The sequence below is a fragment of the Chinchilla lanigera genome, unplaced genomic scaffold, assembly GCF_000276665.1.
Source record: "Chinchilla lanigera isolate Chin_1 unplaced genomic scaffold, ChiLan1.0 scaffold00151, whole genome shotgun sequence".
Classification (NCBI taxonomy): Eukaryota; Metazoa; Chordata; class Mammalia; order Rodentia; family Chinchillidae; genus Chinchilla; species Chinchilla lanigera.
In genome coordinates this window covers 1,685,914-1,709,435 of record NW_004955552.1, presented here as the reverse complement: position 1 = coordinate 1,709,435, position 23,522 = coordinate 1,685,914, and the positions used below count along the sequence as shown (strand labels likewise).

General features: G+C 36.6%; 1 protein-coding gene across 10 annotated transcripts in view; it reads left to right on the top strand.

Moving 5' to 3' along the window:
- Pcm1 (pericentriolar material 1) overlaps nt 1–23,522 on the top strand; it is a 93,426-nt gene that overhangs the window by 59,467 nt on the left and 10,437 nt on the right. For all 10 annotated transcript variants that reach the window (XM_013508601.1, XM_005412198.2, XM_005412197.2 and 7 more), the window contains 7 exons: nt 4,681–4,853; nt 5,159–5,290; nt 8,566–8,686; nt 10,236–10,397; nt 10,651–10,787; nt 17,532–17,666; nt 22,835–23,032. In XM_013508601.1, the coding sequence (XP_013364055.1) occupies nt 4,681–4,853; nt 5,159–5,290; nt 8,566–8,686; nt 10,236–10,397; nt 10,651–10,787; nt 17,532–17,666; nt 22,835–23,032 (1,058 nt within the window). The remainder of the gene's footprint in view (nt 1–4,680; nt 4,854–5,158; nt 5,291–8,565; nt 8,687–10,235; nt 10,398–10,650; nt 10,788–17,531; nt 17,667–22,834; nt 23,033–23,522) is intronic.

Sequence of the window (23,522 nt, the reverse complement as noted above, 5' to 3'; positions counted from 1 at the left end):
AAAAAAAAAAAACTATGATCAAGTTTCCTTTTTTGTTTGAGACAGAGTCTCACTGCGCAGTTTAGGGCTGGCCTTGAATTTAGTGCCATCCTCCTGCTTTAGCCTCCCAACTGCTGGAATTACAGGTTTGCACCACTACATACATCTCAAATTTTAATATAATGTATAACTGAAAGTTTATGTGTCACATCATATCCTTTGACCTGGATTTATTTATTTATTTATTTATTTTCTTTCTTGCTTTCTTTCTAACTTGCTTGCTTTCTTTCTTCTTTCATCTTTTTGAGACAGGGTCTCACCATGTAGTTCAGTCTGGTCTTGAACTCACTTTGTAGCCCAGGCTGGCCTCAAACTTGCAGTGATCCTCCTGCCTCAGCCTTCCAAGTGCTGGGATTACAGGTGTGCACCACCACACCCAGCTCTGGATTTTTACTTTAAGTAGAGCTTTTTTTCATTTTTCTTTTTTTTTTGGTTGGGGGGTGGTACTGGAAATTGAAGCCAAGATCTCAGGTATGCTAAGACAAGCAGTTTGTACCAATGAGCTCCTTCCTCAGTCCTTAGAGTTCTTATCAAAATAGTTTTCATTCTTGCCTAGGGTAAGTGTCATTTTTGTAATAACTTAGCAGATTTGAACAGTTGAAAAGTATTACACTCTTATATATCAAAGTTGCATGTTTTTAATTACTACTCTATGCTTGTGGAATCAAGACCTGAAGATATTAATAAAATAGCTAATGAGTGAAAATGTTTTCAGTAGAGCTCATTGCTCTAAATATAAAAATATAAATATAAAAAAAATATTCTATATTCTTCTATCCATCTATTGCAGAAATGTATTGAATCTTTATACTCCATGCACTTTTTCTTAGACACTTAACACTGATTTTGGTAGAACTCTGTGATTTAACTACTTGATTCTCCTATTGCTGTACAAAGTTTACAGAATTTGATACCTAAAAGAACCACTTAGAGGAGTTTTTTTTTTCCCAGAGGAAATTCAAAATGAGAACATTTCCTAATTTGTACTCTTTATGAGTAGGACTATATACATTATTTAAAGTGTATTGGTGTAATCTAGGTATAGATAATAATCACATTCGTCACAGGGAGTTCATACCTGTACATGATATATCTTCATTCCTCTTTTTTCCCATTCCCCTCCTCTCCTTTCAACCCCTCTTCCCATTATTTACAAAGTGTCATTTCCATTTTATCCTTTTTCTCATTTTTTTATTTTCCCTTCTTCCCTTTCCCCTTCACCCCTCCCTAGTTCCCCTTTCCTTTTCAACAGTTTCTATTTCACAATTGGTTATACATTTGAGTTCTTATTTACACTTCCAGTTTCTCACACCAGAGAGACAATGTGATATTTGCACATGTATGTCCAATTTATTTCACTTGAGTATGGTCTCAGGGTTCATCCATTTAGCTGTAGATGTCTCATGTTTCTTTTTCTTTATGACTAAGGTAGTACTCCATTGTATTTAAAAAAAAAAACAACAAAAAAAAACCCAGCCAGAAGTGGTGGGGCACACCTGTAATACCACCACTTGGAAGGTGAGGCAGGAGGATCCTTGCGAGTTCAAGACCAGCCTGGCCTACGAAGTGAGCTCAAGATCAGCCTGAACTGCATAGCAAGGCCCTGTCTCAAAAATAAAAATTAAAAAAAAAAAAAAAAAACCTACCTTTTTTTTATCCACTCATTGGTTGTTGTTGAGCATTTGAGCTGTTTCCAAGATTTAGCTATGACAAACTGTGCTGCTGTAAACATGGATGCATATGTATCACTGTGGTATGATGTTTCAGTTCTTCGAAAGGATACCAAGAGAGGGAATGGCTGGGTTGAATGGAACTTCCACTTTTAGTTTTTTGAGAAATCTCCACACTGATTTCTACAGATGTTGCACCAGTGTACCCTTGCACCAACAGTGGAGAGGAGATCCTGTTTTCCGTCAGCCTCACCAGCATTTACTATTGGTTGATTTCTTGATAATAGACATTCTTTGCGGAGTGAGATGGAATCTCAGCATTGTTTTAATTTGCATCTCTGAACGACCAGTGATTTCAACATTTTCATATATTTATTTGCTGTTTGTACTACTCCATCTGAGAAGTGCATATTCATCTCAGATGCCTATTCTTTGATTGGGTCTTCCAATTTGAGGGGGAGGTGGATCATCAGTTCTTTATATGTTTTAGATATTAGTCCTTTGTGTGAGGAACAGTTGGCAGAAGTATTTTCACACTCTTTGGGTTGTCTCTTCACTCTATTGGTGGTTTCTTTTGCTGTGCAAAAGCTTTTTAATAAAATGAGATCCTGGTTGTTGATTCTTTGTAATATTTTCAGTGTGATTGAGGTTTTCTTCATAAAGTCTTTGCCTATACTTCCTATCTTCAAGTGTTTTGCCTATTTTTTCTTCCAATGTTTCTGTTTTCATATTTAGATCTTTGATCCATTTTGATTTTAGTTTAGTGCATGGTGATAGACATGGATCTAGTTTTAGTCTTTGACATGTAGAAAGCCAGTTTTTCAGCACCATTTATTAAAGAGGCTCTCTTACTTCCAGTGAATGTGTTTGGCCCTTTTGTAAAAGATAAGGTGGCTGAGTATGTCTGGAGTTGTTTCTGCATCTTCTGATCTGTTCCATTGATCCTCAGGTCTGGTTTTTTGCCACAGTAACTTTGTAATGTAGATTCAAGTCAGGGATTGTGATGCCCCCTGCCTTGCTTGTGTTGTCCATAACCATTTTTGCTATTCTGAGTCTCTTCTAGTTCCAAATGAATTTTAGGGTTGTTTTGTCTAAGTCTGTGAGATATGCTACTGGAATTTTGATCGGGATTACACTAAATCTGTATAACAATTTTGGAAGTATGGCCATTTTCACTGTATTGGATCTTCTACCTAAGAATGAAGGATATGTTTCCATCTTCTGATAGCCTCATCAATCTCTTTTTTCAGAATACTGTAGTTTTCAAGGTTTTTTACTTTCTTCATTAAATTGTTCCCTAGGTATTTAATTTTTATGGATGCTATTGTGAAAGCTGTTGTTTCCCTTATTTCTCTCAGTGAGTTTGTTATTTGCGTACAGGAAGGCTATTGATTATTGACTTTGTATCCATCTGTGCAACTGAATTTGATTATTAAATGTAAAAGTCTTGCTGGAGTTTTTTGAGTCTTCTATATAGCGTATCATGTCACCCGCAAATGATAATTTAACTTCTTCCTATCCGATTGTTATTCCTTTTCTTTCTCTTGTCTAGTTGCTCTGACTAATGTTTCTAGAACTGCTTTGAATGAGAATAGTGACAGTGAACATCCTTGTCTTGTTCATGATTTTACAGTGAAAGCTTTCAGTATTTAGTATAGTGTTGTTTATGGGTTTGTCATAGGTGGCTTTCATCAGATTAAGATAAAGACCATCTTTTCCATTTTTCTGTAGGATTCTTATCATGAATGGTTGTTGGACTTGGTCAAATGCTTTTTCAGCATCTGTAGAGCTAATCATAACGGGTTTTGTCCTTGGCTCTGTTACTACAGTGTATTACATTTATTGATTTGCATATGTTGAACTTTCCCTGCATCTCTGGGATGAATCCTACTTGGTCGTGTGTATAATCTTCTTGATGATTTGCTGCATTCTGTTTGCCAGTATCTCATTGAAGATTTTTGTGTCTATGTTCATTAGAGACTGGCCTGTAGTTCTCTTTTTTGGTTGGATTCTTCTCTGGTTTTGGTTATCAGGGTCAAACTTACTTCTAGGAATGAGTTTGGGAGTATTACTTCCCTTTAAATTTCATTAAAGGGGCTGGGGATTTAGCTCAGCGGCAAAAGCGCCTGCCTGGCAAGTGCAAGGTCGTGAGTTTGGTTCCCGGTACCGGAGAAAAACCAAAAAAAAAAAAATTTTTTTTCATTAAAAATTTAGAGACGTATTGGCATTAGGTCTTCTCTAAATTTCTTGTAGAATTTAGCAGTGAATTGTGATTGCATACATCTAAGAGTAGAAATTGTATATTATCCACAAATATATGCAGAAAATTATAGCTAAATAATAAGTGATACTGAGAGTCTATGCAGCTGAAGACTTCGGGTGGGTCACAGAGTGCTCCACTTTATAATATACTGGTAGTGTAAATAAAACTAGTGAATTGATGTCTTGTATTACAGTTACAAGTTCAATTATTAGTACAACATATTTTTGAATTGTAGATGAGATTTGGAAATTAGTAGACCTAATTAGATAGACCTTAAAATACAGTAGTAGCTTTCATTGGCAGTATTTTGTTCTCAACATGAAAAAGATTTTCTTTTCTGTTAGGAAATTCATTTTAGGATTAAAAAAAGGAAGCTTATTTGCCCTTAGCTTATTTCATTCACTTCTCTTATTTTGAAGATTTTCAGTGATATTTCCGTGAAATATATAATTTTTTCCAGTTTTTTAAATTAAGAAATCAAAATGTTCTAAGTAGTGGTAGGTATTCATGAAATAAGTACTTTTATGTTGATATTTTAAGATATTTTTAACTTACTAAAGTTAATCTTTTTCTATTATAAGAGCTCTGATATAGAATTAGGTTTTGATTTTAAGTATTTTAAGGCTTAAAGTAACAATACCAAATAGTAAAAATTGTCATGAAGGTTTTTTATCAATATTAACTTCCTGATTTTTATGTATTTTCCAGAAACTGGGAGTGATTTTTCTATGTTTGAAGCTCTGCGGGATACTATCTATTCTGAAGTAGCTACATTAATTTCTCAGAATGAGTCTCGCCCACATTTCCTTATTGAACTTTTCCATGAGCTTCAGCTACTTAATACTGACTATTTGAGACAGAGAGCTTTATATGCATTGCAGGTATCTGGTACCTAACATTCTGTTTCTTGCTCCATTGCCACTTTACTTTGTGATATACCTGGTGTTTTTGATTTGTTCTCTGTTTTTCTTGATTTTTTTAAAAAAAACTTCTGTGTAGCTTAAGTAGCTTTTGGATGATCTTCATGAGCAATTTTTCTATGTTTTATTTTCAGTGTTCCTTTCTCCTCACACTTAACCTGTGAAAAGCACTGTATTTGTCCTTCCATTTGCTTCTGCTTTTTATTTATAATGTAAATTTGGGATTAAGCATATGTTTTATATTAATGTCTTATTTCCTTATTTAGGACATAGTATCCCGACATATTTCTGAAAGGCATGAAAAAGAAGGGGAAAATGTAAAGTCAGTAAACTCTGGTACTTGGATAGCATCAAACTCAGAACTTACTCCCAGTGAAAGCCTTGCTACTACTGATGATGTAAGATGATAATGATTAGTGAAATATAAACCTAACTTCAGTATACACTAAAAAGCTAAATTGTTGCCAAATTATGAATACATTTATTTATTTTTAGCTTTAGATAAAGGATAGGTGTAATGCATTAATTTGTTTTGAAGGTGAAATACAGAACACAATCAGAATATGCTAGCAAACACCAAAAATTCTGTCAGTAATAGATTATGAGGTCTAAAATAGCCAAATTTATGTCTCCACTGTCCAATATAGGGCTGACTGTTAACAGACATGTAACAAATGTGTGGTGTATTCCCTCAAAACTACACTACAGCAGTCAGATCACAGTAAGATCCCTTGAGTAAGTATAAGATAAATCAGGTCTTCGGGTAAAATTTTTGAGAAACCTGAACAAAATAAAATCAGGAAAAAAATTAATTTACTGTAGTCTACTTGGAGAAATTTTTCAGTAAAGTAAAAGGGACCTCGAAATAGAGAAGAATGGTAAGAATAGTGTTAGTTTTGTTAACTTTGTCTTCCAAATACTGCCTATCACACAGTTGGTAAAATGACTGGATGAGAAATTACTAGGATACTGAGGTATTTAGGATCACGTATTTAAAGATTAAGACCTAGATTTGGTTATAAAATATTATATAATGGTCCTTGGATAATACATACATAATTTTTAAATGCTTGCTGTAGCATATGGAGATCCATGTTCATAATTGATAAATCTGTTATAGATAGAAAGTGGGGATCATACTGTGTTTCTCACCATTGTTGAAATACCTAAAATGTTTTCTGAGATGATGGTGTATTTTCACAAGATGATTTTGTTGCTCTTCAGATAAAGTAATTTTCTTAGAACTACTGAGGATTTTTTTCTAAACTTTTGTCTTTAATTTAAACTCATGTTAAAAACGTCTTCCTTAACTCATTTTTTTTTTCCTGCTTAAACTGTTTCTTCACCAGGCTCCAGATCTTATGTTACTGTGAATTCAAACCTTTATCTAAAAGCAGGCAATATTACTTCATTTATTTTAAAAGTTTTGAGCACATTGGTTTACACCATCAATACTAGATTTTAAAATTTGGAGTATACTGTAGCGTAGAATAAAGTTAACTTGACAGTTTTAAAGTTAAGTAAAATTTAGAGATGGTACACTACTTGATAAGTAGGGACTTGGCATAAATAACGTAGTATTACTTTCAAATAATGAAATCACGTTTTAAAATTTTTCTTCCAGAACTTAAATTCAGCACTGTTATCAACATTTTCTCTTTACCAGTGTGACTTAATCAGCAGTAGCAGAACCACAGTCATAGCTCTGGAGCAGCACTTTCCAGTAGGACTTTCTACAGTGATAGACACTTAAAAGACCATTAGGCCTTACACAGTGGCACATACCTATAATCCCAGCTATTTTGGAGTCTGAGGGAAAAGGATCCCATGTTCCAGTGTTCCAGAATTTTAAGAGTGTGGGTAATCTGTGGTAGCATCTTCTGAGTGCAGGCTCTAGTACTGGGTGGGGGAATAGCTACAAGAAAAATACATACTTACAAAATGTTTCATGTAAAATATAAATGAGATACCTCCAATCACAGTACACAAACTTCACTTGGAATAAGTTAAAATCCTTTAAAGCTAAAACTATACAAATGCTGCCAAGCATGGTGGCGCACACGTGTAATCCCAGCACTCAGGAGCCTGAGGCAGGAGTACCATTGCAAGTTCAAGACCAGCCTGGGCTACAAAGTGAGCTCAAGGCCAGCCCCTCAACTGCATAGCGAGACCCTGTCTCAAAAAGACAAAAATAACAAAAAAAACCTATACAAATACTAAATGTAAATGGGAGAAAATCATCTTGACCTTGACATGAACTTAGAACTCAGTTATAAGATAGACAACTCAGTAAAAAGTGGGCAAGAGATTTAAACAGATGCATCATGAAAGAATATACATAAATGGCTAGTATGCAAATTAAAACCATAAGAGATAACATCTTACACCCACAAAAATCACTGAAATTAAAAAAATTGACAGGGGCTGGGGATTTAGCTCAGCAGCACAACACCTGCCTGGCAAGCGCAAGGTCGTCAGTTCAATTCCCAGTACTGGAAAAAAAACCAAAAATAAGTAAATAAATAAATAAATACAAAAAGATTGACAATAAAAAGCGGTGTGTGGTGACGCATGCCTATAATCCCAGCACTCAGGAGGATGGTTATAAGTTCGAGACCAGCCTGGGCTACGAAGTGAGCTCAAGGCCAGCCTGGACTGCATAGTGAGACCCTGTCTCAAAAGGACAGAAAAAAAGATTGGCAGTAAGTATTGGTGAAAAGGTGGAACATTTGGAACTCACACTGCTGTGAGAGTATAAAATTGCACAGGCACTTTGGAAAGCAGTTTGGAGGTTTCTCACAAAATTAAAGTTGGCATGTGACCAAGCAGTTTCTATTCTAGGTACTATATTCATCCAAGAGAAATAAAAGCAAATGTCCACAAAAATAGCATCTTTAATTATCAGAGCCTCAAATTAGAGTATCACCAGATATTGGATAAATAGACTGATATATCCACTACTATTCAGCAAAAATAGGACTTCTGAAACACATAATAATATGGATTAATTTCAGAAACTAAACAAAAGAAGCCAGATCTTGAATATACTATGTGATTCAATTTGTATGAAATTGTTAGCACCAATAAAACTGATGTACATTGGTAGAAATCACATAAGTGAAGCATAGTAGAGATTGCCTGTGTAGAAGGGTATGGAGAAACTCTGGACTGATGAAAGTGGTCTTTAGAGAAGCTGGCTACATGGCTACATGCATTTGTCAGAACTCATCAAATTATACCTAGAAAATGAGTGCATTATTATAAATTATATTTCAATAAAATATTCTTAAAAAATATGAGCGAGACTATCATGTTTTTCATTTGATGAGTCAGTAGTATAATATGGTAATACAATAACAGACATTATTAGAAGTTGGAGATGGAATGTCTGTGAAGATGTTAAAGTAATTTAAAATGTTAACTTTGTTAGTTTAGAATTTTAATCAGTAGCTAGTTTTATGTATTTTTATCTATATAATGGCAAACATACTGCAAGGTTACTTAATATTTTAATGGTCTCTGTGACAGTGTATTCAACCTTTAATAGCTATAGATATATTCCAATCTTTTTTGGATGGAATACTTATCTCTTTTAGGTATAGTTTTACGCAAATAGTTTCTTCATTTAGTGTTTAAAATAGTAGTGATTTTTGTTTATTTTACTGTATTTTAGGAAACTTTTGAGAAGAATTTTGAAAGAGAAACACATAAAATAAGTGAGCAAAATGATGCTGATAATGCTAGTGTCCTGTCTGTATCTTCAAATTTTGAGCCTTTTGCAACAGATGATCTAGGTAAGCAGAATTTTTTTTACTATGATAGCACATGACATTTAGTTGATGGATGCGATTTGGGTTGCATAAATAAGGAAACAGCTGGAAAAGGTATGGTTCAAAGAACATGGACTTAAATCAGTCAGTCTAAATTCAGGATTCTTAACTATTTTTGACCGTGGGCAAATGATCTAATCTTTCTGCCCTCTGCAGATACTGTGGAAGTGGGGATCGTATCTACTGACTGTGTCCTCAGGAAAAGTGTATATATCTTCCTAGCATGAATAATAGAAGCTCAAAAAGTTATAATTTCCTTTCCCTTAAAGGAGAGATAGTCTTCTAAGGTTACTCAATTAATGGAGGGAAAAATCAGGCCTTATCTGAACAGTTTTCATAAAAATGTGAAAATTCATGGTTTGATTCAGAACTCAAATTTTAAGTGTAAATAGCTTGTAGTAAAAACCCCAAGGTTTGTTATCTTACACTTTCTTTTCCCCAGGAGTAATAAAACAAAGGAAGTTCAGACGGTTATAGATCTCAATGGGAGAAAAAATTTGAGTTACAGATTTAGAAATAAAATTAGAGGAAAGATAATGTATAGGTATGTGATACATTTCCCAGGCTGTGATCTGTCAGATGTGTACACTCGTTCTGATCTCTGAGGTCCTTAGTTGATAAAAGTGTCTCTTCTTAGTGTTCATATAGTAAGACTTAAATAATTTCAAAGGTGCTTTTCTACTACGAAGGGACCAAAGGCCGAGTCTTTCCCTGTTGTTAGTTACCCACTTTTTATCAAAACAGTGCAAGTCTTTGCCTGTCCTAGTTATTGAGGACTTTAAGCTCTTAACTGTTCTGAGTAAATATCTCTCAGGTTTATACTGAGCTCATCCCATTATGGAGAAAAATTACTCTTGTGGGTAACTGTTACCTTCGGTTGTCCCTCTTGTTTTTTTCTTTTACTGGTTTTTTTCTTTTAAACTGGGTGAAGTGGACTTAGAATTGGGAAATGTCATTAATAGTCTTAGGCCTTTTTCTTACCTTATTTCCTTGGGTTAAGTTGAATTTTCTTAGAATTTGTGTGGCATTTTGGATTTTCGTTTGTTTGTTTTTTTTGAGACAGTCTTGCTTTGCAGTTCAGGCTGGCCTTGAGCTCACTTTGTAGCCTAGGCTGGTCTCGAACTCACAGTGACCCTCCTGCCTCAGCCTCGCAAGTGCTGGGATTACAGGCATGTACTACTATGCCTGGCCTTTTTTTTTCTTTTTCTTGTTTATATGAAACAACATGGTGTACTGAAACAAACATGGGCTTCATAGTGCAGATTTCTGCTCCTATATTTTAAGTGGCCATGAAACCTCCGCCAACTTAAATTCTCTGAAAATGAGGGTCCTACTTTATAGTTATTTGAAGCATTGCATAAATGTGGTAATATATATGGTAGGCTTCATTAGTATACATTCTGAAACTTGTTAAAGCTAATTTTCCTTCCAGTATTGACTTTTTTTTTTTTTAAGAAATACATGAAAAAGTTTACTTTTACATATTCTAGAAGTATTTCTTTTCCAAATACAGGTAATACCGTGATTCACTTAGATCAAGCATTAGCAAGAATGAGAGAATATGAGCGTATGAAGACTGAGGCTGAAAGTAATTCCAGTGTTAGATGCACCTGCAGGGTTGTTGAGGATGAAGATGCTGCTGCTGCCGCCGCTGCTATTGTTAATAATTTAGAAGGTATGTTTTGGACTGACTGGCGGTAATCATCGTAGTTTCATGTACAAAATAAAAGCCCTGCCTGATTTATTGTAGTGGTTTGATTAATGCTTTCTTTTACTTGTTAGGACTTCTAAAACTACATAAATTTTCCTTTGTATTATTTTAGCATAAAATTATTACAACAGTATTCTTTACAATGTTGGACAAATGCAGATGTATAAAGTCATAGACTTTTTTTTTTCCTAATAACATCATTTTTCTTCAAAAACAGAAACTCCCATTATTGAAAATGATGGTTCCCAACAACCTGTAAGTGAAGTTTCTACTGTCCCGTGTCCTAGAATTGATACTCAGCAGCTGGACCGGCAAATTAAAGCAATTATGAAAGAAGTTATTCCTTTCTTAAAGGTAAACAATAACTTTTTGAAATAAGTTTCTCAAGCTTTTTGTGTTATTTTTTAATTCTGACAAAAGACTTCATTACAGTACATCCTTACAGATATGCCTACTTCATGTCAGGTTTTTGAACATTGCAGTGAACAAGTCAAGCCCTGTCTTAGTTACTTTGCTCGTTGCTGACACACAAAATAGCCAACACCCAAGGCTCAAGGAAGAAAAGTTTCTATAGCTCCCAGTTTGCGGAGATTTCAGTCCATAATTGGCTGGCTCCAAGGCAGGGTAGCACAACAGAGGGGCAACTGTTCATGTTGGCCAAGACACCGAAAGCAACAAGAGAAGGGAAAGCAAGCCTCTTTCTGTCCCTTACATTGTGGGCAGGCTACCCGCCCTAGGGTGGGTGTAGCACTCACACCCTTAATCCGAGCGTTAGACCATGAATCAGTGGCAAACTCAAGATTCATCCGCTCCTGAAAAGCGCCCCGCCCATGACCACGTGAAGCCTTGCTGGGGGCATTCAGACACAAACCATAGTAAGTCCTTTACTGTTACAGAGTTTATGTGCTAGGATGGGAATACAGACTCAAGTATAAGCAAACATAAAAGTATAAGTATATTAGATGCCTGTTGTGTCAGTGCCTACCTGTAATTTCTGCACAGAAGGTGGAGGTAGGATTTTTACTTGAGCCCAGTCCTGGCAATTAAGAGAGACCCTTGCAAGATATAAAAACATTTTATGAAAAGGCTGGGATGTGAGAGTGCTCTAGGTTCAATCCCCTAGTACGGCAAAAAATACATATATAATGAGGCATGTTCCGTAGAGAAGTAAAATTAGTTAGGATGCTACTTATTTCAGACTGGTTGGTTAGGGAAAGCCTCTGAAGAGGGAACTTTAAAACCTCTTTTTATTTTAACTTCTTTCTTTTTTTGTGGTACTGAGGATTGAGCCTGTCTCCATCTGTTTTTGAGACAGAGTCTCTCAGCAAGTGGTTAAATTGCCCAGGCAGAGCTTGAACTTGAGATCTGAAGAGGGAATATTTTAAGAGCAGGTGTGAATAAGGAGCCACCTTAAGCCAGGATCATTCCAGACAGGATGAAAAGGCTGTAAGGAATTGACTTGGCATGTTGAAGGAACTGAAGAAAGGCCTGGGTGGTTGAAGAAAACTTGCGAGAGATTAGTTGAGGATGGAGTAAGTGCCCAGTTACATAGAATATTACAGGCTGTGATTAGAAGTTTGGACTTTATTTGAAGCTTGAAGTCTTAGGTTTTAAGTAAAGGAAAGAGTCAGATTCATACTTGAGAATTGACTAGGGGGTTAGGAGTGTAGTGAGATCAGATGAGAGATTGTATTGCTTATATAAGGACGATAATAATGGAAATGGGCATACCTGGAGATACACATAGGGTAGGTTACAGCATGTGTGTGTCATCTAAAGCCCACGCATTAGACATGATGAGAGAAGGAGCCTTAGATCTGGGGCACAGTACCAGGTGCTGCAACATTTACAAACTGCATAATAGAGGACTACAGTTGACCAAAAAGGACTGTCACTGCTTAGTTGATTGCTATTGAGGGTTGCATAATTGCAGAATATTCTTTTAATTATTTTACAAACCCTGTTACTAAACTTTTATATTTATTCTGGGGGTTTTTCACTATTATCCTTTTCAGTCAGTAAAATAACTCCATTTTTCTTTCTTTAGAAGTAATTCTTAGACATAGAATTTCTAGCTCAAAGGGTGTGAAAATTTTTAAGGCTTTGATGCATTTATGCTAAATTATCCTTCAGAAAAGTTAGCTAATGTATATTTTATACACACACACACACACACACACACACACACACATATTTTTTTTGAGACAGGTTCTTGCTATGTAGTTTAGGTTGGTCCTGACTCACTATGTATCCCAGGCTAGCCTTGAACTCATGGTGATCCTCCTGCCTCAGCCTCCTAACTACTGGGATTATATGCATGTGTTACCACACCCAGTTTAGTGGATGTATATTCTTAGAGTAGGAGTATGAGACTTAACTGGTAAGCAGTACTATGAATTTTGTTTAATAACATTGACCAGGGTAGAGAAGGAAACGTGCAAGAAATGGAATTGAAGATAGGGCTTCTTTCTGTGATGGCCCTGCACATTTTCATTTAAAGTGGAAATTTTAAAAATTAGAAATGAAATCAGGTTTGTTTGTTTTGGTTTTTGAGACAGGTTCTCACGATAGGGTCTCACTATGTAGTTCAAACTGGCCTTGAATTCAGTACGTAGTCCAGGCTGGCCTCGAACTTGTAGCAGTTCTGCCTCAGACTTCCAAAATGCTGGGATTATAATTTTTAACATTTCTGCTCTGTACACAAATACATGCAAGGCTTATTTTTTAAATTCCTCCAGTCTTTTGGTCAGATGCTCACTCTTTGATGAGTAGGCCTTCCCCACTAACCAACCTGCCTTCTTCCCCTCCTCTCCCTCCTTCTCTCTCTTCCCCTTCCCTGCCCTGCTCTCCTCCCTGCTCTCCCCTTCTCTTCCATGTCCTGTCTGCTCTTTTCTCACCTCTCCTCTTTTTTGTCCTCTCCTCTTCTTCTTCCTCTTCCTTCTCCCCACCCCCCTTTTGTTCCTTCTTTTCTTTTCTGTGGTACTGAGCATTGAACCTAGCATTTCACTTACGCTAGGCAAAGGCTCTCCCCAGTCCTTTTAAAATTTTGTTTTGGGGCAGGGTCTCACTTGGTTGCCCAGACTGACTTTGAGCTTGGGATCCTCTTATCTTCGTCTCGTAAATAGCTAGGATTATAGGCATGTGCTTTTCTCAGTCTCAGTAGTGCTAGTCACCTAACTTGAATAATATATGCTCATTTAATTTTTTATTTTCGCTCTCTCCCACTGTTAAAATGTAAGCTCCATATCAGTGATAGTTATCTGTTGTAGTCACTGGCAAAGAACAATACCTGTACTTAGTAGGGATTCAGTAGATAATGAATTAATAAGTGAGTGGAACCTTTAAACATCAACTGTTTTTCAGAGTAATCAAGCTCTTTGGACTCTACAGTTTGAAATCAAGTGGCCCATAAGGATGAAGATCGGATTCAACACCTCTTTTTTTCATCTTGTTTTTATTAAGTGTATTAGTACCTTTTAGGTACACATAGTGATCACATTAGTCAGGAAATTTGTACCTGTACGTGATATATCTTCATTCCTCTTTTTTTCCCATTCCCCTCCCCTCCTTCAACCCCTCCTCCTCCACTCATTTATAAAGCTTTGGTTCCATATTACGCTTTCTCATTTTTTTCTTTTCCCTTCCTTCCTTTCCCCTTCCCCACTCCCTAGTTCCCTTTTCCTTTTGAACAGTTTCTTCCTACTTCACAATTTGTGTTATGTATTTTGGTTCTTATTTATACTTTCAGCTTCTCACACCAGAGAAACCTGAAATCTTCTGTAGCTACTCCAATAGCTCTCTTAACTATTCCTCCCCACATACATACCTTACGTCCTACCTACTACTGTTCAAAGATGCATGTTGTGAGTTTGTTTCTTTTGCCTAGAATGTGCTTTTCCTCCTTCCCACTAAAATAATAAACATTTTGTAGTATGGTACATATATCCAAGAAGGACTTAGATTGGCTAAAGGGAATTGGAGGAGAACAGACATAAAAGTCATAAATATATCAGTTTCACCAATTTTTCTTTGAGTTTAATCTTCCTGTGTTTATAAATGTATAATCACCTCCCAAACAAAAATGTATCTTATAAATTATGAGACTGTAGCCAGTGATACAGCTCAGCAGCACAACACCTGCCTGGCAAGTGCAAGGTCCTGAGTTTAATTCCCAGTCCAAAAAATAAACACACACACAAAAACAAAAACAAAACAAGAAAAGAATATATGTTTACTCTTATAAATAAGTAAATATTTATTTAAGAGTTTAATATTGTTGACTCAAATGAATTGGCTTAAATTTTCTAAGTTATTTCTTCCTTTTAAGCATAAAATGTTTTTCTTTTATGTTTTTATTCTGTTGTGAATAATAAAAATTTGTAAGCTTGCATTTTTTAATCACTTTATACATTGTAATATTGTTTTGATATGTACAATTATCTTGTAATACTTTATATTTTCTGATTTTTAAATAAAAATGATTGAGTTTTATGCTTAGGAAATGTAACCTTAGGAGTTCACTTAGGAAATGAATTACATTGAGTATTTTTTGTCTGAGTTGACATAGTTAAATAAGGTGATAATAACTCTTTGTTCAGAATCTATTAGATGTTAAAGCATGTAATATGGCCTGGAATGGTGGCATACACTTGTAATCCCAGCACTATGGGAGGCTGAGGCAGGAGATTGCAATTTCTAGCACAGCCTGGGCATCTTAGCAACTTAGTGAGACCCTGTCTTAAAAGAAAAAATAAAAGAGTATTGGGGATGTAAATCAGTGTAAAGACTTTCTGTTTAATTCTCAGGACTACAAACAGAAAAAATTTTTTTAGTATTGGAGCAAAACAGACATTATCTTAAGAATTTATGAAACTTATAAAAACTATGTATTTCAAAGAATTGGAATAATTTTTCTAAGTAATCTTTTATAAATGTCTATATATAGACATTTATCTATAATCTTTTATAAATGTCAGGAAATCTGATGGTACTCAGATTTAACAGGAAATCTGATGGTACTCATTTAACAAGTTGTCCACGTTGCCCTGTTAGGAACTACTAGATTTAGCCGGGCATGATGGCACACGTTTGTAATCCCAACACACGAAGGAGTGAGGCAGGAGGGTCTCCAATCGTTTGAGGCCATCCTGGGCTATATACTGAGTTCAAGGCCGGCCTGAACTACATATCAATACCCTGTCTCAAAAAACAGAAACAGAAAAAGGGCTACTAGAATTGCTAGAGACACCTAAAACATAAGACTTACATTGTCCTGTTCTTAAATCAAAATCATTCCTCTTTGGATGAGCTAAATAGCTCTGATTTAGCTATTATCCTTTCATCAGGATTCCTTTATTATATTTAGCATTTCAAAAAATTTGAGGCCAACAAAATGAAAATTAGTAATTTGATATGCTTTATGTCCATTCCATTTCAGATGTTGACCATTTCTATTACAGATTTTATGTTGTTAGCATTACGTTGTCATCTTAGCCCTCTGTTGTCAGTGAGTTAAGAATTGTTTCTTCTCCCTAAAAGCAGTCAATTTGCCTCTTTCCCTCTACACTCACATAACCTTAATTCATGTCCTTATTTTTGTCTAGACAGCCTGTCATACTAGGTGTAAAATGTGTGTCCTCTAAGCATACTTACTTCCACACTTTGTGAGCCCATTGGATTTGGCATTCTTCTTCAGCTTCGCTTCTGCTCAGTCCATCTAGGTATATTCACTTCAAACTACTCAACATTTCCCATGTGTCCTGTTACTTTTATAGATATCAGGGCTTCACACAGATTGTCCCCTCCATAAAAATATAAAATGCCTTCCTTCTTTTCTGCCTAGCTGTAATACTGCTTTTTCAGAGATGTTTATTATTGCTTCTATTATGCTACCTCTGCTGTGTGTGTATGTGTTGCTTGTGTATGTTTTCTGGTATTTATGTATTTAGCAAGTGGGTCTTCCATGAGTAATTGTGTTAGATAATAAGTAAGAAAGTCTAGTTCAGAAAGTACCATCTACCAGATAGCACAGAGCTTATACTGATAAATTTTTTATCTACTAGTAGTTGACCCTTTGAAGACAGAGACTGTTGACTTTTATTTTTGATTTCCTGCCTTGATGCATGAATTTTAAATGAGCTTAACTCTTAGAAAGAGAAGGCTTAGGCACTGTTTAATTTGGTGGACTCATTTTACAGATTTGTTTAGTCAGGGGAAAACTAACCTGAGAAAATGTAATAGGACCTGTGTAAATAAATTTAGTAGCAGAAGAGGGATTAGAACCTTGAGATTACTTCATATACAGTAAATGTTTTCTAGGCCTGCCTCAGAAAGTTAACTAGCACAGTGGTGGGGACTTTCCCTTGAATGCTTAGGTCCTGGATTCTATCCTAAGCACCCCACCCAAAAAAAAAAGGAAAGAAAGGGGGTATTGTTTGACCTTCAAGATAATTCATAATGTCTAGAGATACTTTAAATTGTTAGGATGGGTGAGGACTGGAGCTTGATGAGGATGATACTAGCACTATTGGGTATAGGCCAAGGTACTTGGAACCATTTTGCAGTGCACAGGTTATCAACAGAAGATTAAGAAACCCTGAGGAGGAAGATTAATAGAGAGAAAATTGGGTAGAAATTAAGTACAGTTATAAAAGTAATTTTAGTTATTACAGACAGGAATGCAGACAAATGGAAACTACAGCATGGGTAGTTCTTCATACAGAAAGGAGTTGATGAGACATGTCAGCCAGTTTATACTGGCCTTTTTTTTTTTTTTTTTTTTTAAAGGAGAAAAGGTTTATTGTAGCTCCCAGTTTGTAGAGGTTTCAGCCCATAGTTGCTGGCTCCAAGGCAGAGGGGCATCACAGAGCAGGCAGGAGGCAGAAGGCAGCAAGCAGCAAGCTAGCCGTTGTTTTGTGTGATAGGTCAAAACTGCCAACTCTCTCAGTGTGGCTGCTCTTATGAATAAATCTTTCCTAATGTATATCTAAGAGTTATGAGAAACATTTATGCAAGAAAAATTAAATTTTATATTATGTAGGTTAATATGTTTAAAATAATAGGTAAGTTTATATTCTGACCAGTTTGACTTATTCTTAGGAGCACATGGATGAAGTATGCTCTTCTCAACTTCTCACCTCAGTAAGACGCATGGTCTTGACCCTCACCCAGCAAAACGATGAGAGCAAGGAGTTTGTAAAGTTCTTTCACAAACAGCTTGGAAGTATATTACAGGTAAGAGTTTATACTGGGTGCCTTATCAGTAAGTACTGTTTCGGGATTTGTATTTTTCCCCCATTTTCTGGCATTATACAGTTTATTCAAGTAAATATGTCCCTTAAGCATGTGTTTGATATGGCATTTTAAAACTTTTTAGATTATTCCTTTGCTGATTAAAAAAATTATGCCAGGATCTGTAACTTAATTTAATCATCTCTAACTCTAATAAAACTTTATTGATTGTGTTTTTCTCCTGCTCAATGAGAACATTTCAAGCCCAAAAATGTTTATGAGTGTTCTGTGACTTTCTCTAGTAATGTTTATGACCCTAGAAAATTTTACAGACCAGAAACCAGCTACCAATTATAAAAATTTTTTAGGGTTTAACAGTAACTTTTTAAAAATTAACAGTTAATATGTATTAATTGTTCATATTGTCAGGCGTGGTGGTGCACGCTTGTAATCCCAGCCCTCGGGAGGCCAAGCCAGGAGGATCAATGAGTTCAAGGCCAGCCTAGGCTACACAGTGAGAACCTGCCTCAAAAAAAATTTGGGGAGATCATATCCATAGCATATAGTACGAAATTGCTATATATAGAGTGTGTAGTGATCAAACCAGGGTATTTAGCATTTCTCCGTCCTTACTATTTCATTATGTTGGAGCCTTCAAGCTCTTCTAGATCTTCATAAAGTATATAATAGGTCATTGTGAACTATAGTCATCTCATTGTACAACTGACATTAGAACTAGGTCATTGTGAACTATAGTCATCTCATTGTACAACTGACATTAGAACTTCTAACTGTATTTTTACCCTCCCCCCCACCCCCCCGTGGTACTGGGATTGAAACAGGGCCTTCTAACTGAGCTACATCCCCAGTGCACCCACCCTTTATATTTTCAGAAAGGGTTTCACATGCTGGGCTGAACTTTCCATCCTCTGACTGTCAAGATTGTATGCCTGCACTACCATGCCCAGCTTCTGTGTTTTGGTACCTATTTTCTGACCTCCTCCATCCCTTCTTCCTTCTACCATTCCCAGCCTTTAGTAATTAATATTCTCTGTTAGTGGAAAGCCGGGTCCTGACACTATGAGGAACTGGCCCTCCCTCCTTGCTCTTTTTGTGTCTTCAAGAATAGAAACCAAAGAAGACACATGTGGTAGTGGAGAAGTAGTAGGCAGAGTAAAGCAGACATAGAGAATTACTCCCACAGATGAGAAGGCAGGCAGTGCCTGTAGGCTTCTGCATGGAGTATGGAGTGTGGACATCTTTGTGTACTCAAGAGTTACTCCTGCGGTTCGTGGAGGTATGATGGTCATGGTATTCTGCATTTTTCTTAGAGGTTACTTCGGAATTGCAAAATGTTTTTCTTGTTCTTTTCAGGTAGTCAGTGTTTCCTCAGGAAGTTTAATTATGTAAAATACTTAGGAAGGAAATTTAAGAAAGGCAGTTCTAGTCTAAATAAAGTCTCAGTGGAAGGCTGGAAAGTCTTTAAAGAATGTTTCCTTTTTTGATACTATTTGGGTTCTAGGCTAAAGGTAACCAGCTATGCTGTGTGCCTTGTTCTGGAAACAGTTTTGTGCCATAATGAATGTACACAGTATATAACCTTAAAACGTTATTGTGCAGTATGTGGTCATTTTGGGCCTGAGACCTAACAAATTACTTTAAATGTATTATATACTGAGGTCTTTGTTTCATCATATAACTGTGACTGACAAAACATGCTGTTTTTCATGGCATTTGTCCCTCAAGTTCAGTAATGTCTTGTCTGCTTGACATTCTGCATTTGTATGTAACAGTATGTCAAAGCAGTGGTTCTCAACTAGGGGAGATTTTGCCTCCCAGGAGACATTTGGCAATGTCTGCAGACATTTTATTGTCCTAGCACATAAGATAGAGACAGGAAGGGAAAAAGGGAGAGAAGGTACCACGAAGGGACCAGGCCTGTTGTCAAATACCCTGCTGTGTGCAGGAGAGTGCCTCACAACAGAGTTACCCACCCCCAGTGTGGCTGGGGATACAGCTTGGGTAATGCTTGCCTGCTGTGCTTGAGGCCCTATGTTATAAACTCGGGAGAGAAGAGAGAGAAGGTATCCCCATCTCCCTGCTATGACAGACTGGGACATCATTCCTCCACAAGAAAGAAGATAACACCAGAAGCAAAATTGTTCAGCAACTGTTTTGCAGTGTTTCTGAGTCCAAGACTGAAAGGAATAAAAAGTCTGTTCTTTAGGCCACATAGTTCATGACAGTTTGTTATATTATCCTGAGATTTCTCAGTCCCCTAGCCCTAACCTTAAGACAACTTTTATCGTTTTTTTTTTTTTTTTTGCGGTACCGGGGATAGAACTCGCGGCCTTGCACTTGCCAAGCAGGCGCTTATGCCACTGAGCTATATCCCCAGCCCTAGACAACTTTTAGACGAATGTAATTTTGCTAATTTAACTAGCTAGTTTATTCTTAAAGGAAGAAATAAATCTTAGAATCTGCTTGAAAGAGAAATTATTTCTTTGTATAATTTGTACTTTTTTTAGGAATCAAGGCCTTCCTTCCTTTTGTTTACTATTAACATATTTCTGGATAGATTCCAAAGTATTAATTTGGAAATAGAATTTTTTTCTAAGTGTAAGGAAATTTGACTGCTTTTATTTTTCAGGCTTTTACCAAATAGATGTCCCTGAGGGCTTCTTTCCAGGTCTTTGGTTTCCTGAACAAAGAATCAGACAAAACACAAGGCAAAGGAAGTAAGGGTGTGTGGGTTTATTAAAGGTGGAAAAAGTGCACTATGCAGAGGAGAGCATACTGTGAAGAATGCTCACAGCCACCAGGAGGGTAAAGGGAAAGAGGCTTTATATCCAGAAAACCTGCATTGGCCCCTGCCCCATGTAACTGTGGCATTGGGATAGTTGGCCTAGCAAAACTCATTTGGCTTCATGCCAGATGTAGATTGACCTGTCAGAAAAACTTGCTTGTCCTCTCCCCAGATGTACATGAAGGACCAGGAACTTTTAATTTGTCTGTCTCATATGTAAATAAAGTGTTGGGAATAGCATTTTCTGATTGGCCCTGAAAACAGCACTAAATTCAAATGAAAGATTAGGACTGGCACTTTCCTGACAGTCCTAGTGTTCAGGAGGTGTAAGCCTGACCCCATTTAAGTCCTGTGCTCTGCATATGTCTTCTCTTTTTTAGGAAACATCTTAATCAGTGAATTCATTGGGTTTCTCTGTGACATAATCCATTTGGTGTGTAGTTTGCCCCAGTGATGCTCTCCTACCTCAGCTCCATTCTTCTTTTTCATAAGGGCACATACATGAAGAATAAAAGTTAATTTACATTAAGTACTACCTAAATACTAAATTTTTTTTCATGAGCTATAGATTACTGGCTTCTGGTTGCGTCCTGTTCATGGCCTGTTCATCTGCTCTGGAGTTGCTGTCGGCCTCTGATTTTCTCCTGTTTCTCTGTAAAAATAACAACCAGGGAGGCTGTGCTAAAGAGACTGGAAAGAAGGGTATAGAGGCAGGTCTAATTATTATCTTAAACATCAGGTTGCTTTTCTGAAGGAAAAAGCAATTTTGTAGACAACATTGAGAGAAAAGAAAAAACTTGAAGTTGAAAATACTAAACTGAGGGAAAAAATTGAAGAACTGAAACAGGAGCTAATTCAGGTAGAAATTCAAAATGGAGTGAAGCAAATACCATGCTCATCTTGGACTCCACTAGAAGCTGATTGTGTGGTTGCTGAAAAAGTGATAGAGTCTTAACCAATAACTGTATATTCTGGTGCCAAAAAAGGAAAAGAGGAGAGGGAGAAGAAAAGGAGAGAAAATTGGTAGAGGACAGCTGTCCTCAGCAAGAATTTCTGACTAAGCCAACAAATAGTTTCCCCCTCTCAATCTTCCCTTTGGTATTATCATTAATGCCAAAAAACATCCTGATGCAGGCTCTTTGTAGGTAGAAAAAGATGTTGAAGAAACAGCCCAGGAACAGTTGTCACTGGCCTGGTGAGTCATGTTCCTCTGGAACAGATGCAAAACCGGATGGTGATTTTACTTTGTAACCTGAACCCTGATGAGCGAAGGTCTATCTCCAGCAGTGGCAGCATGTGCCAGTTCACTGGAAAAGGGTGAAATCTTGGCTTCTCCCACAGACAGAGTTACTATGATGCTTTCCCTGGGGAGCCTAACAAGGAGCAGAATCCTAAGAAAATGATTTGGGAGCAAATCCAGCCCAACTCGCATACCAGAGCCAACTGTGTCACTGTACACAAGTTGTTCCTTTGAGGTGAAAGGGGGTGTGTAGGGCTCAGACCACGTCCCACAGTGAAATCAAGCAAGGTCAAAAGCAGCTGTTACTGTAATACATCAGAGGAAATACCCACAACAATAAAAAATATATATTTGTCATTTATACCTAAAAAATATATTACTGTCTTCTTTTATCCTTGGGAATTCCTTTAGATTTTTGTCCCACAGGGCACTCTACATACATATGCACTTCTTTTCCACAGCTAAACTAGATAATGTCTTTGGGTGATGGGACACGAAGCATCATAGTTCTTTGCCTGTGTTTTGAATAATATAGTACATGTTTTTCAGGGAAAAGGAAGTGGTCTTGTAGCAGCTTGTAGAATACAGGAGACTTGTTCATTTGATGATGCTGTCTTTCACCTTGAACTTCTAAACTTACTCTGAAAAAAAATTTAAATTAGAATGACTGGCTAATATAAAGGGGGAAACTAAAAATACTGTAATAGTATCCTTTAGATGTGGAGTACTTGTATCTTTTTCTCACAGCACTTAATGACTATTACTGTGGTATATATCTGTCCCATGTATATGTTCTCTAGGATCTTTTTTGTGATTAGGCATCCCCTGTTTCGTTTGTGCCCAGAGATTCTATTAGATAGGGACTAAATTTATGGATGACCATGTATTCTTCCCTTGTGCACACTCTTGTGCACACTCTTGACACAGGATTAGCAAGGTTTCTACTTAGTAATATAGTAATTTTTTTAGTAATATTTGCCTTTCCTTAATAATCTTAGCCATTAGTTTCAAGTTTTTCATAATACTGTTTTTCAGTAGGTAAGTGCTATAATTTAATCCTTTAATTGTCTGTTAGCGTAACAGTTAAAGTTTCTATGACCTCAAAATCATTTTATCTTTGAATAGGATTCACTGGCAAAATTTGCAGGCAGAAAACTGAAAGACTGTGGAGAAGATCTTCTTGTAGAGATATCTGAAGTACTGTTTAATGAATTGGCTTTCTTTAAGCTTATGCAAGATTTGGATAATAATAGTATAACTGTTAAACAGAGATGCAAAAGGAAAATAGAAGCAGCTGGAGTGATACAGTCTTATGCCAAAGAGGTAAATAACACCCATTCTGTATTTAGGAATACTTAACCTATGAATATAGTTTTTGGTCATTATTAATAACTATAGTCATCTTTGATCTTAGTAGAAGTAGTTATTTTAGTAATACCAGATTATAAATCAGGGGCTGGGGACATAGCTCAGTGGCATGGCACCTACTTGGCAAGCGTAAGGTCCTGAGTTCAGTTCCTGGTACCCCAAAAACAAAAACAAAAAAGATTATAAATCTGTATGTTTTACAATAGAATCTCAGGAGTGCTGGTCATGGTGGCACGTGCCTGTAATGCCAGCATTTGGGAGGCTGAGACAGGAGGATCGTTGTGAGTTCAAGACCAGCCTGGGCTACAAAGTAAGCTCAAGGCCAGCCTGAACTGCTTAGTGAGACCCTGTCTCAAAAACAGACAAAAGAAAAGAAGAACCTCAGGAGTAACAGTAATGGCTGTTGACTAGCAATGCAGGCAATGCTGAATGTACGTTGTCAGAT